General features: G+C 38.2%; 2 protein-coding genes and 2 long non-coding RNA genes across 4 annotated transcripts in view; all 4 read right to left on the minus strand.

The window, feature by feature from the left end:
* The window catches only part of LOC126392581 (uncharacterized), a 21,798-nt gene that overhangs the window by 5,763 nt on the left and 3,024 nt on the right, over positions 1-13,011 (minus strand). Inside the window, exon 2 of the long non-coding RNA XR_007570196.1 lies at positions 482-2,698. This is a non-coding gene — a long non-coding RNA (uncharacterized LOC126392581). The remainder of the gene's footprint in view (positions 1-481; positions 2,699-13,011) is intronic.
* LOC126392578 (proline-rich protein 36-like) lies at positions 2,696-6,456 on the minus strand. Its single transcript, XM_050048028.1, has 6 exons — positions 6,288-6,456; positions 6,137-6,195; positions 5,362-5,482; positions 4,766-5,158; positions 4,601-4,672; positions 2,696-3,889 (listed from the first exon to the last, which is right to left on the minus strand). Exons 1-6 carry the CDS (start codon positions 6,439-6,441, stop codon positions 3,795-3,797), a joined length of 894 nt encoding a protein of 297 aa, XP_049903985.1. The 5' UTR covers positions 6,442-6,456; the 3' UTR covers positions 2,696-3,794.
* On the minus strand, positions 7,039-7,762 carry LOC126392582 (uncharacterized). Its single transcript, XR_007570197.1, has 4 exons — positions 7,691-7,762; positions 7,545-7,612; positions 7,416-7,438; positions 7,039-7,083 (listed from the first exon to the last, which is right to left on the minus strand). It is a non-coding gene; the product is annotated as an uncharacterized LOC126392582 (long non-coding RNA).
* On the minus strand, positions 7,862-11,332 carry LOC126392579 (PHD finger protein 6-like). Its single transcript, XM_050048029.1, has 5 exons — positions 11,051-11,332; positions 8,961-9,065; positions 8,730-8,863; positions 8,577-8,611; positions 7,862-8,490 (listed from the first exon to the last, which is right to left on the minus strand). Exons 1-5 carry the CDS (start codon positions 11,159-11,161, stop codon positions 8,354-8,356), a joined length of 522 nt encoding a protein of 173 aa, XP_049903986.1. The 5' UTR covers positions 11,162-11,332; the 3' UTR covers positions 7,862-8,353.

Below are 13,011 nucleotides of genomic sequence, written 5' to 3' on the forward strand. Positions count from 1 at the left end.
TGTGTCAAATGTGCGACCTATGTTGCTATGGTGACAATGGATACATGGAAGGCTTGAGCTTCTCGTTACACTGCCACCTACAGGTTTGGCATGCTCTTGTGTATATATACACGGGTAAGTGTAAACGAAGATCTTTTTGAAAACGGAGACGGTGAAATGTCCGTTTATGAAAATAGCCGGCCAAGTGTAAACGGCCTTTAAGTGTGTAAGTGTTGTGTTGTATTTGTATTTTGTTAATCTACAAGTACACAACTCATTTTCACCAATAATACCTTTATAGATTCTTCCTGCCGCGGCAAGCGGCTACAAGCTAGCATGCTAAAAAGAAGTTGCAGCTAGCATGCTACAACAAGCTAGCACGCTAACAACAAGCTAGCTTGGCACAACGGCAGCCTGGGCCGCATCGTGAGCGGCATAATATTAAACTAATAGTGGTAATTTCTGGTTTGCTTAGTTGAAATACAGTAGCACATGTACTTACAAAGTGTGTAGGTAGCGTGAAGACTCGCGTTTATTCCGTTGGCTCCTTCTCCTCAGTCCTAGAGTCCCGGAGGGCCGCAGGACGTCTGTACTTTTGAACTAAACGACGCTTTAAAGGTTGCGCATGCGCATTACAGCAGTAAGCCCAAATTGTGTTATTTTACATGAATGATGCAGAGTGTACAGATCTGACACTAGAAGTGTCCTGAAAGCTTCTTGGTGGCAGCACACAGACTATATAGTTCCATATTTATGACATTTATATTCACATTGAATGCATTCAAATTACGTCTTGGTGTTGACCACATTTCACCCCCAGTGCAATATGACTTTGGAGAAATACCTCACACACTAATCAGTAATGTCTCTCTCTTTTTTGAATATCTTTTACTGAGCAGATGGATTCCACATAAAATCAACATCTACAATTTAAGCTAATTTTTCTGAACTTTACAATTGTGCATGAAACCCTGAGATCAAAAAAGAAAAATTACAAGAACAACAAACCTACCATCATCCCCAAAGTTGCAGGGCTACCCTTCCATACCCACTCCTCCCACCTCCATCCACCCATTCAATGTCTCTCTTTTGACCTACAACTTAAGAAATTATCAAAAAATAATTTAACACATTCGTATTTTGACAAGTTGATGTTGTAATCGCATTTGAGCTGTTTGAAAGGAGGGCGAAAAGGCCGAGTATCAACCAGTTTTCAACCAGAAATTAATGTCGGAATCCCATTTGGTGCTCACTGGGGTTGCTGGGCTACCACTGCCTCAATTAGTTTGATTTTTCTGTTACTGTGTGACTTTGGTAAATCTGAACTTAACACCAAAGTCACACAATTACACAAATAAACTAACTTATGGAGGCAGTAGTAGACCAGCAGCTCCCGTCTTCTGCAAGGTAAAATTACCATTTTTGTCAGTGGAGTCTGGTGGCTTTGAGGAGAGCGTAATAATGGCTTCAGGTGGCCCTGTTTTAGATGGCTAAAATCGATTTGTTGCTGTCCCTGTCCACAGCAGTACATTCCTTAGCTTCCGACGTAGCACTCCTTCCTGCTCCTCTAAACTGGAAGCAACTGCCATCTACTCCTTTACTCTGAAAAACTAAGATATACAACCTCACAAAAAAATCCAAACTGTTTGTGATGTGAACATGATGCCACTACATTTGTGGATTCCTGAAGCTGGAAACTGTTTTGGTTTTTTTTCCAGCTCAACTCCATAACATAATAAGAGCTTCTTTAGTTCTTTTTTTCAGCATCTTTTTTATTTCCAACAAGTGTACCATAAACCAGCACCAATATGAAAACATACAAGTACAACAGAGTACACTAAGTTTGAGTACCCTCCATCCCCATATACCAGAATAAACAGACTAGACAGACAAGCAAGCAAAAGAGCAAATAAAGGACTTAAAACTGCACTAAACAAACCAAAGCGAACAAAACAAAGAAAGCAGTGACAACATTAAAAGGTAACAACCCTTTATAGTCCATACTTTATGATGTATAAATAAAGGCTCCAGGCTACAAAATGTCCAAGTTCATTATTAAACTCCTCTTGAAGAGAAAGAAAATAGTGGGGACCAGAGTTCTTGAAATGTCTGCAGTTGTTTTTTTCTAAGGTCAGTCTCTCTAGTGGTAGGAATTGTGATAATTGATCCAGGAATAGCTGTGAAGTAGGAGGGGACTCATTTTTCCAAAAATAGAAGTATACATTTCTTTGCAAAGTATGTTATGGTAATTAATATTCTTCTAATTGGAAATCTGGCATATCCTTTAATAAATACAAGGACCAATGTTGTGAATGAATGAACCGAATTCCAGAAATGTTTTAACAGTATTTGCCAAAACATATGCATGAATGTTCCTTCTTCAGTTTCGCATCTCGGACAGTCATCTTTATTGTCTTTGGAAATTGTATTTATTTATATGGGAGTGAGAAAAAATATATGGATAAACTTGAAATTAATGTCCTTGATGTTGTTACGTGTGAATGTAAAATGTTTTCTTTCACAAATGTTTAACCAGGTATTTTCGTCTAAAACCATCCCCAGATCTTTTTTCCAAATCTTTAAAAAGGTTGGGAAAGATGAATAATCTCCTTTGGCTATAATATTAAAATTCTCTAATCTTACCCCTAATTGTAACGGAGGAAATTACTTCAGATAATTCAAAAATAAACTCATTTTCTTTGATAAGAAAACCAACAACCTTTAGTTTTTCTTTGACACTAACTCTATCAGGGGAGTTTTTAAATTGAATGATATCTGACTTAAAGACAAGGAGGACAAGAAAAATACACCGACATGTTTTGCATAAATGACCAGTTTTACTCCATAAAAATGTAACCTGTACAACAAGACTAAACAATAAGGTAAAAAAAAAAAAAAAAAAAAAAAAGACTTCTGGACCTCCTTGTGAAAACTCAACTGTAAACTGCAGTATTATTTCGGCTCTTCCTGTCCTTGGATTATTAGTTTGAACTTAATCTTACTCACAGTTAAAAAAGTAAAAAAAAAAGCATCAGACCTATTGGGCCACTCACTGATTCATGGAACAAAAAGCTGAAGGGTTACTGTAAACATTAGCAGTTTGAGCTGCAATGATCTTTTAAAATATTCATAAAAAGAACAGTGAACAATTCTATACAATGTGTATCATGTCTTAAAACGTTTATCCTTTCTGCATGCACATTTAAGTAGGGTTTTCTTTCAACATTCACAATTATAAAAATATATAAAACACATGTTAAACAATAAAATAGCTCAACATCATAAACAAAATATATATGTAAAAGAAGTTATTTTCACAATTTCAACATTTCAAGAGTTCAGGCATACTTGGTTCAGTTCATAGGGTTGGATGTGGAACATTTTCAGCACACAGTCTTTCCAGTTCTTCCTGTTTAGTTCATGATTTAAATGATAAAACCTCTTGCTTTTGTTGAATTCAAATATATTTCATGACATGTAACATCCCTATGTAACATCTTTCCTAAAGGGAATGTCACTATGTACAACTCATTTGTAAAAGCATCACGATCACAGGCTGAAATCTGAGATCATATTGTAACAATTTAATTAATTAATTTGCTTTTTGAATGATGAATGCCAAATATTGGTGCAGTTTTGTATTTCTACATTCAGGCCTCTCCACCGTCTTAAATATTAAGACAAAACCATAAAACCACAAATATACAGTTTGTAGAAAATGCTTAAAGTGTCAGTGTGAGTAATGGGAAATACAAAACAACAGTGGAACTCACAGTCAAAAAGGAAGTTCACTGTAAACGTAGATATTCATGTTCTTACTGTAGCTGCTGATGGACATCTCTCAGTGTTGAGATGACCTTCTCCATAACTGCTGCCGCCTTTTGCAGCTCCACTTGTTTTCTTTGTATCTCTGTAAAGACAATATGTTGTCCTTCAGTAATCAAAATTTTAAAATGATAGAAAGGGCAATGCTGAAGCTTACCTATGTCACAAATATATCATGAAATAGAGTGCAAGAAAAAAAAGAAAAAAAAAACATTACAGGATGTCATAGAGAAGTTATCGTATAGTATGTCATAAAAAGGTCATAGTATAGTATGTCATGAAAAAAGGTCAATATAGTATGTCTTAAAAAGGTCACAGTATAGTATGTCATAAAAAAGGTCACAGTATAGTATGTCATAAAAAAGGTCATAGAATAGTATGTCTTAAAAAAGGTCACAGTATAGTATGTCATAAAAAAGGTCATGGTACAGTATGTCATAAAAAAAGGTCACAGTATAGTATGTCATAAAAAAGGTCATGGTATAGTATGTCATAAAAAAGGTCATGGTATAGTATGTCATAAAAAACGTCACGGTGTAGTATTTCTTAAAAAGGTCATGGTATAGTATGTTGTAAAAATTACAGTATAGTATGCCATTAAAAATTTATAAAAACTTAAAAGAAATTATAGTATAATATGCCATAAAAAGTAATACAAAAAATAGCCAATGTGTCCTAATTTAGTGAGCTTAAAGAAAAACCTCATAATATAGCATGTCACAAAAAATGTAAGAGTATATAACCAAGGGACCAAAAAAGATCACAGTCCCTCGAGCCACACAAGAGGTTACTTCACCTTCCTGCTGTTTGGCCACAAGCTCTGCCAGTTTTCCAGAGGCCGTCATCACTGAAAGTGCAAGATCATAATCTGTGGAAACAAGAGGGAGAGCTTTATATTCTTCAGTGTTTAAAACATAAATAAGTGTGAGACAGAGATGTTGTCACAGTGATCCTCCCTCACCCTCCTGGCTCGCCTGGTCTGACTGAATCCTGCTGGAGATATCGTTCATCTCATTAATGAAACCAGTGAATATGGCCTGTGTGCATCCTGCCGCGTTGCAGCTTCTCCAGAAGCTGGTGGCGTTGATGGTGGGCTCTGGGTCTGATGGAGGTCCCATGGGAGGGGAAGGGGAAGGGGAAGGGGAAGGGGAAGGAGGAAGCATCACGGTTACATGAACGATCTCAGGTGGAGCTGGGGAAGTTGCTGAGGTGGTGCACGGAGGTGAGGCAGTAACACTGCGAGGTTTGGAGTGGTCACAGGAGGGAGGGGGTCCAGCAGGGCTCTGCTGTGGGACAGAGGGTCCAGCGGTGTGTTGATCGGGACTCTGGACAGGAGCCTGCTCAGGAGTGGATCCTAAAAAACAGTGATGGCTCCATGTGTTATCCCATCTCACATAACCTCACTAGGTTACAGTGACATAATTTGCAAACATCCTGCAACAACAGAACCCTCTTAAGATCACTAGACATTTGCTGTATCCTATTTACAATACATTATTGATTTCAAGGCCTTGTTTACCCATGAAAATGCTCTATCCCCCTTTCCCTGTCACCTACCTTCTGTCTTAACCAAATCCTTATCTGGAAGTGCAGGTGGGGAGGTCTCAGTTGAGATTGTATCTACTGTTGTTGGAAGTCGCTGAGACACAGGACACAGCAGACTCTGCCACTCAGCATCCTGAGAGCAGGCAAACACATCTCATGTTAGGTGACACAATACTGTTATGAAGCTCAGTGTAAGTTCATTTAGGAAGACTTTCTTTGTGCTCATCCATTCACAATTCTCTCCCTCCCACTCCTACTGCTTCCTCTAATCACCTGACTGTGGGTCTTCACTCTTCTACTTAGCCGATCAAACTTAGCTACGATCTCTATCTGCCAATCAGGATGCTACTGCAATATTTTAAATCAGCTCTCTCTGCTGCCGTCAGCTGTCATTTTAGGCAGAATTGTCGAGTCTCTCCTGACTGAACTGCAAGTTGCCATGAGACACCATATGTGAATCTCAAATAAGTTTATAGAGTAAGGGATTAAACAGCCTCCTGAGGCAGACAAATATCATCATATACTGTATACTCTAGTGAAATTTCAGGAAGGTATGAAAAAAATGATACCGCCAAAGCCTACTGGACATCGTCGCGTCTCAGTCATGGAAAAAAAGGTTGTTGACGAACGTATAGAGACATAGTTTTTGTTAACAAAACTAACGCTGTCCGGGACTAAATGAGAAATTAGGAGACGTGCTAGAATGTTCATTGCAGTATAACAAAATGATCAGAGTTTCGGAAAAACAGACATGCACTCTGAAGACAAGACAATATGGACGACTCACTGAATGTATCATTGTTTCATCTTCACTTCCATCTCCTCTCTCTTCCTCTGGTTGACTTTCTGTGAGAGACAGCAGGAGTTTACAAACCATTTGTACATTACACATCTGGGCTAGGTACTTTGTATATACTGAATCTGCAGTGACAGCCTACCTGAGATGTACAGAACGGGACTCTCAGTGTCTTTTCTGTAAGTGGAGAACATCATCAAATAGTTATCCTCTACTTCATTTTTACAGAGTGACCAGACAAAAGAGAAACTGAACATCTCAATGCAGTCCAATACAAAACTCCTCTGAACTAACATTTAAGGTACTCAGTAATGTTGACTGAGAGGTGATAATGAAACTGTGGTCATGCTCGAGGCTTTAGCTTGTATCTTTCAATCTACTGCAATACACCACAAACTACAGAACAGACAACAGAAATGAGTCAACACAGAAAATGATTAGCTTCAACAAGGTCACACAATGTAAAAAACAAACATCACTGCACACTGTAAATATCCTAAAATAAACTTAGTGCACATTTGTTTTCAGTTTATCACTGAAGTTTGATCTCACCTGCTCAACTGCAGAGAGAGAGGCAAAAAACAACAAAAGAGAAGAAAATTGATTATTATAATATCATTAAACATCTCTAATGATTGTGTTACATACTGAGGAATAATCAAAGATTAGACTTACTTCGGGCTCGTAAACAGAGTTTACACAGCTTTCTAAATCCGTCTCTAAAGGGGCAAACATTGCCATGTCTGAATCAAGTATACTGTCATCTGTAGAAGAAGGGAAAATAAAATAATCTGTGTTTTAACCGCTTCATACAAACGTATACAATAAATTTCTCTCATGTCTTGCATGTGGGTTCACCTGAACCTGAAGAATCATCTGTTTGTATGACTCTGGGGCTTTTAAATTTACGTTTAGAGGGCGTTTCGTCTTGTCTGTGTCTGTGACAGAAAGGAGAGATCAGTCATTATAACAATTATTACAGTTAAACAGTTTATGGAAAGCAAAAAGTGACGGGGCTGAATGAAACAGGAGGGAGGTAATTGTAAAGACTACAGAAATGATTGGAAAATCAAAAAAATATTTCAACTTTAAATTGTCCACCACTGAAAACAGAGGTGCATTGGAGAGAAGACAAACAAACCAATACTGTCCAGTTGTACTCGCTTTATTCCTCAGACCTTCATCAGGCTACGTTGTCACTAAAACTTAGAGAGATCTTCTTAGACAAGAGTCTATATCTTAAAGAACAGCAGAATTATCACACACTTACTCATCACTGGGTTCACACCGTCTCTGTTTCAAAAAACAAAAGCAGCATTATTAATCACTGAATCTTTTTTGAAATAAATGAAATAGTATTAAAAGTTTTATTCAAAGTGACTCTGAATAATATGTGCACCTTGGAAGATAAAGGTGTTGCATTGTCACTGCTGCACGCAGACAATGGTCTGGGGGCTTTAGCGCAACCTGTCAAGAACAGATATTTAATGTGTGATATTAAAACAAAAAATAATTTAAAACATGTGCGCTCTGAGCAGGACTTACCATTAGAGTTCCTCTTGTGGCATGGCGTGTTGTTACAGAGCAGATTAGAAACACAGAATTGTTTAGTTATCGAGAAAGATGGGAGAATACTTATTTCACAACGTTATCAGACAAACTATCCAAGCTGATGCTTCCTTCTGTCTCCTCACAGGTAAGGCAAAAAAACTCAAGGAAAAATAAAAACGGATATCATTACTTGCCAAAACATTTTTGGGGTCAGATAAAACCCTTCTGTGTATTCTGAATTTTCTACTCCCAGAAATGAAAACAGAAATTTAAAAAGAAAAAGCAGATTACTGGGCCCTTTTAAGATTTCCACTTTTCAAAGGACAGTTCACCCCAAATAAAAAAAATACTTATTTTCCCCCTTACCTGTAGTGCTGTTTATCAATCTAGATTGTTTGATGTAAGTTGCAAAATGTTAGGGTGCCCAGTAGTTCACCTGGTAGAGCAGGCGCCCCATGCACAAAGGCTTTGTCCTTGCCGCAGCTAATTAATTAATTGTTAATTTTTGTGCCATCTAGTTCCATTATATTGGAGAGACGGCAGACATCTCTACGGCCTTTATCTCCAATACTCTGCGACTCACACCAGAATAATCTGGATTGATAAGTAACACGACAGTTAAAATATTTGTTTTTGATTTTGGGTTGAACTGTCCCTTTAAGTGGTTTGCCTTAAGTGAATACGGTAGAAACATTCATCAAGTAAAACCTTGGCTGATCTGGGTTCACTGGGAGTTTTGGAAGTCCAGGACTTTGTATGGGAAGATGGGCGTCCATTTACAGAGCCATTGTTTTCTGCACATGAAAAAGAAAAATTAAACCCACAAGAAGTCAAACACTAAAAAAAGTGATAACAGGAAGAAGGCAAAATTTCCACCTACCTTGAGCTTTTGGATCGTGTTTGGGACAGTACAGCCTGAAGCATGAAAACACAAACCAAAATAAAAAATTCTTTCTTCGTACTGTAGTGCAGGATGTTTTAAAATGCAAGACCATTTTCTGGACCAACAGGCAAATGTTTATGTTGTACTCACACATATTTCTCCTCCTTTGTATCCTCAATTATGATAGCTTTGTCTTTAACAGCACATGGGTAGTGGTAGGACCTCTTGCAGCGTTTGACCTCACACCCAGCAGTGGCACCGCTTTTGGTACATCTCTTACAAACCTAATGCAAACAAAAGCGTAACACAACTAGTAACAGCTTCCAGTACACAGTTCATGGATTAGACCTATTCCTATCTGCAAATGTCAGTAGTCTTTACCAGACGTTTTCCTCGTTGCACCTCACCCAGCACATCCTCCACAGAGAAGCCAAACAAATCGTCATGCTGTGGGGTACTCTGGCAAATGATACCAGAGGAAAATAACTAGAAAAACAAAAGCAGAAACAACATGAGTGAGGACAAAATGTGTTGGACAGTGACACTGTAATTCAAAGATACACAATCAACTGTTTCACTGTAGGAGCAGGAATAAACATCAGCTGTACATGAAGACCTTGTTAGACATCCATACACTAAATCATAAATGAAGGACAATACTACTTTATCCAGTGTGACATACACATTTGTAAACTTAAATTTTGACCTAGTCCAAGTCAACAAAGCTGTGTAATGTCAATCTAGATATGAAATCTGAAGCTGAGGTCATATTGACTGATAAATGAGCCAGGCCGATGTACAGAATTAGTTGATATGTGATGTATCAGTATTAGGGAATATGTCAACTTATTTGTAACAAGAAACTGCAGTACAGAGACCAAAAATATGCAGTATGTGATTTAGAAACAGTAGGGATGCATGATAATATCGGCACATTGTCGGTATCGGCTGATATCGGCTTTAAAATGAACTATCAGAATCGGCCAGTATGTTTTTTCTTAGTTTGTACATTTAATTAATATTGCATACAATGGAAAGCATTGTACTTCCTGTCTTCATTGGCTGGTGGGCCATCATGATAAAATCCGCTTTACTGGCCAAGTATGAAGTGTGCAATATTTCCCTTAAAAGCAGGGGTGTCAATCTCATTTATGTTCATAGGCCACACACGCCCACTTTGATCTCAAGTGGGCCGCATCAGTAAAACCATTGCATAACCTGTTTCCCTCTCTTCTAGTGTAAAGCAAATGATGAACAGTCTTAGATGAAGGTTGAAGGATGAAATAAAAATACGTGCAATTTCAACAATTGTTTTTTAGCTAACTCACCCTCAAAGTAGTGCTTTGATGGGGTCAGTCCACCTGGCTTGGGAACCTAAAACTAAAACAATACCTATGCTTCCTCAAACCTGCCAACAACTGATTTATCTTCCATAGTGGTGCTGAATATAATATTCCTTGAGCACTGAAAGGTGCTGTGAGCATACCAAGCACACTGGCTTCCGATTTTATAGGAATAGCAGTGCATTTAATTGAAAAGTGGAATTAATGACTTATCTGCAATGTTTACTCTTAAGCCACCAAAGAGTTTCCACCAAACACTATCAGTATGGTTCCTTTGGAACCATAAGTAACCCTTCAGAGATGGTGACCTAGTGTTTCCACTGCAAGCAGTACTCTTTCATGTGGGCGAGGTTGTCGTCACTCACTGCTCCGTCCAGCACTCACTGCATTTCCTCATTACTGATGACACAGATGGAAGTCTGCACCTCGTTCATCGTCCACAGAACGAGGCGGCACGCCGACATTTTCAGGACAAAATAAAACAGGCTGCAGTGAGAATCTCTCTCCATGAGATATTTAAAAATAGTGGGTTTGTGCATTTGGTCCTTATGAGGCAAACTCAAGGGTTTAGTGTTGCTGTAGCCCACAGGAATGATGCTCTGTGGGCCATATTGAACCCTTTGGCGGCCGGTTCTAGCCCACAGGCCATATGTTTGACACCCCTGCTTTAAAGTGTAGATGAGTAGAGGTTTGAAATAGTAGATTGTGCGTGTACCACAAAATATCACATCAGATTCTCATAACGATGCAAAGCAGCTGGCATCCATTTGTCAAAAGTATTCCCCTCAGAACATGTGTCCTTCATTATCATGATCACATCCTGTAACGTTATATACTGACTGACTGAAGGAGCCACACACTTTGCATGAAGTTTCTATTGGCGTTTTTTGTCCTCTTACCTGCCTCCATCTCTGAACAAGTCAATCAACAAGATAATAACCTGATCATTTCCTACTGCCTTTGTCTGCTTGTAGCTCCAGGAGCTCCTGTGAGGTCATACTTCAACCCGTACCGTAACTCACTAACTGAGCTAACGTTACATGTTAGAAGCACAGCACAGTAAAGACGAGTTTATATCTGTAGTTAGAGATAAATAACATATCAAAGAACAAACATGCTGATATTTACCAAACAGTTCTGATGAGCTGTGACTTCATCTTTTGTCAACAACGATCCGGTTATTTCCGTCTCCTTTGACAGACGACAAAGTACACAGGACACGTTGGTATTATCGTCCATTTCCGTCGACTAACTAACGGCAGGTTAACTCTTTTTATCTAAAATAAACTGGTAAATTGTTTCCTCGTACAGTTACAGTTACAGTCTGCTCGTCAAGTCTGGAATTTCTCAATTGTGGGATCAATAAAGGTGTATCTTATCTCTTATCTTATCTTAACTACCACCCTACGTTTCCCCGCCTGTTACTTTGACTGGCGGTCGCCAGGTTCTGAAATATCCCCCGTCGACCTCCCAAGATCCCACAGACCAGTTCAATCTCTGTACAACCAAGTTATTTGTTTTTTTTAAATAATTGTAATATTTATCGAGACGATGGAGAAATATTAAGTTACAATCTAAAATAAAATTCATCTATTTATTTCGTTTTCTGCCCCCAAAGAGTCAGATTTTGTCACACAAAGTATGAGAGCCAGCCTTAAACAGCATGTTTATTATACTGTATGTGTAATTATTTAATACTTTAAGCCTTTATAAGCCCTCAAACTTTTCAGAAATATCACTGTGGACTTGGTGTCTTCATCGGGAGCTGTATATTCTGCTTCCAGAAATAAAATAGCATCTTTATATGATAAGGAAAACACAACAATCAGTGATCGTACATAAATACATAAATGTGTGGTTTTAATGTATTGTACTTGTTTTCTTTAGATTTGGTGGCTCCCATTCAGATAATCATAACCTTAAACAGCTATCCTCTGTAATATTAGTTTGCACTATGGGCTATGTTAATTTCATTCTAACACAAACATGTTTAATACATTTTAAAATCAATTTCTTCCATAGAAAGTTTCATGTCGGGCTTAAGTCAAAGATTTTTTTCTGTTGCTGAGATTTGTGGCTTTATAAACACATTTTAAAAATAAAAAATGAAAAGAAAAATCTTATTGTGTTTTTCATGTTTTGTCTTTAAAAAGCATAGCCTAAATGATGGGTTTTGACAAACCTGGCAACCCAGTTATTCAGTTTCAGTTTCATTTCTGGTCCCACAGACTTTTCTCCTTGAGCTCTCTGAGACCACGTGTTTGATATCTGCACTAACTCGCTCCAGATGTTTCAGAAATGCACCGAAGCAAGAGGAAATGATCATTATTACACTTCAAAGAGAGATAACGAGACATCGGTGAGAAAAGTGTTGAGATCCTTTACTTAAGTAGTAGTCTTTATATACAGACTCTACATTAAGTGAATGTAGAGTCTGTAGGCAAACCCCGGAGATCTTGCCTCCGGAAGAAGACCGGAAGAGCCCTGGTTTCCGGTGCTAGGCTGTTTGTAGTCTGCGCCATATTGATCAATCACGTTTGAGCCGGCGGCAGTTGTTGCCAGGTTAAACGCTCCATGCTGTGAACTAACGAGGCGGAACATAATTGGCATCACTGCAAACTCCATCGCAATGGTTCAGTCGGAAATGGAAATTCGCCTCCTCCGCCCAAATCAAACCGGAATGCCAAAAATACGGGGTCTGACCCCAGAGGCTGTATCGCCGTCTGCCGGAAGTCAGACGCCTATGGCAAGCCGTTTTAACATTTAATCACTAAGTCCGACTATCCGGAATTACCATAGATATAGATATCTATAACGTCATTTTGACTAGTAGTAATGACATTGTGACTAGTATGAATTTTAATTTAAGATATCTGTAATGTCATTTTGACTAGTCAAAACTACAGTTACAGATATCTGTAATTCAGTTTTGACTAGTAAGATTCAAACTATTTTTGTCATTCATGTGTATGGGGTTTGTCATAGATATCTACAATTACATTATGACTATCTATAATTCCAGTTTGAGATATCTACAACGTCATTTTGACTAGTCATAATTCAGTTGCGGATATCTATAACGTCATTTT

Source organism: Epinephelus moara, chromosome 7, assembly GCF_006386435.1.
Source record: "Epinephelus moara isolate mb chromosome 7, YSFRI_EMoa_1.0, whole genome shotgun sequence".
In the NCBI taxonomy this organism is placed as follows: Eukaryota; Metazoa; Chordata; class Actinopteri; order Perciformes; family Serranidae; genus Epinephelus; species Epinephelus moara.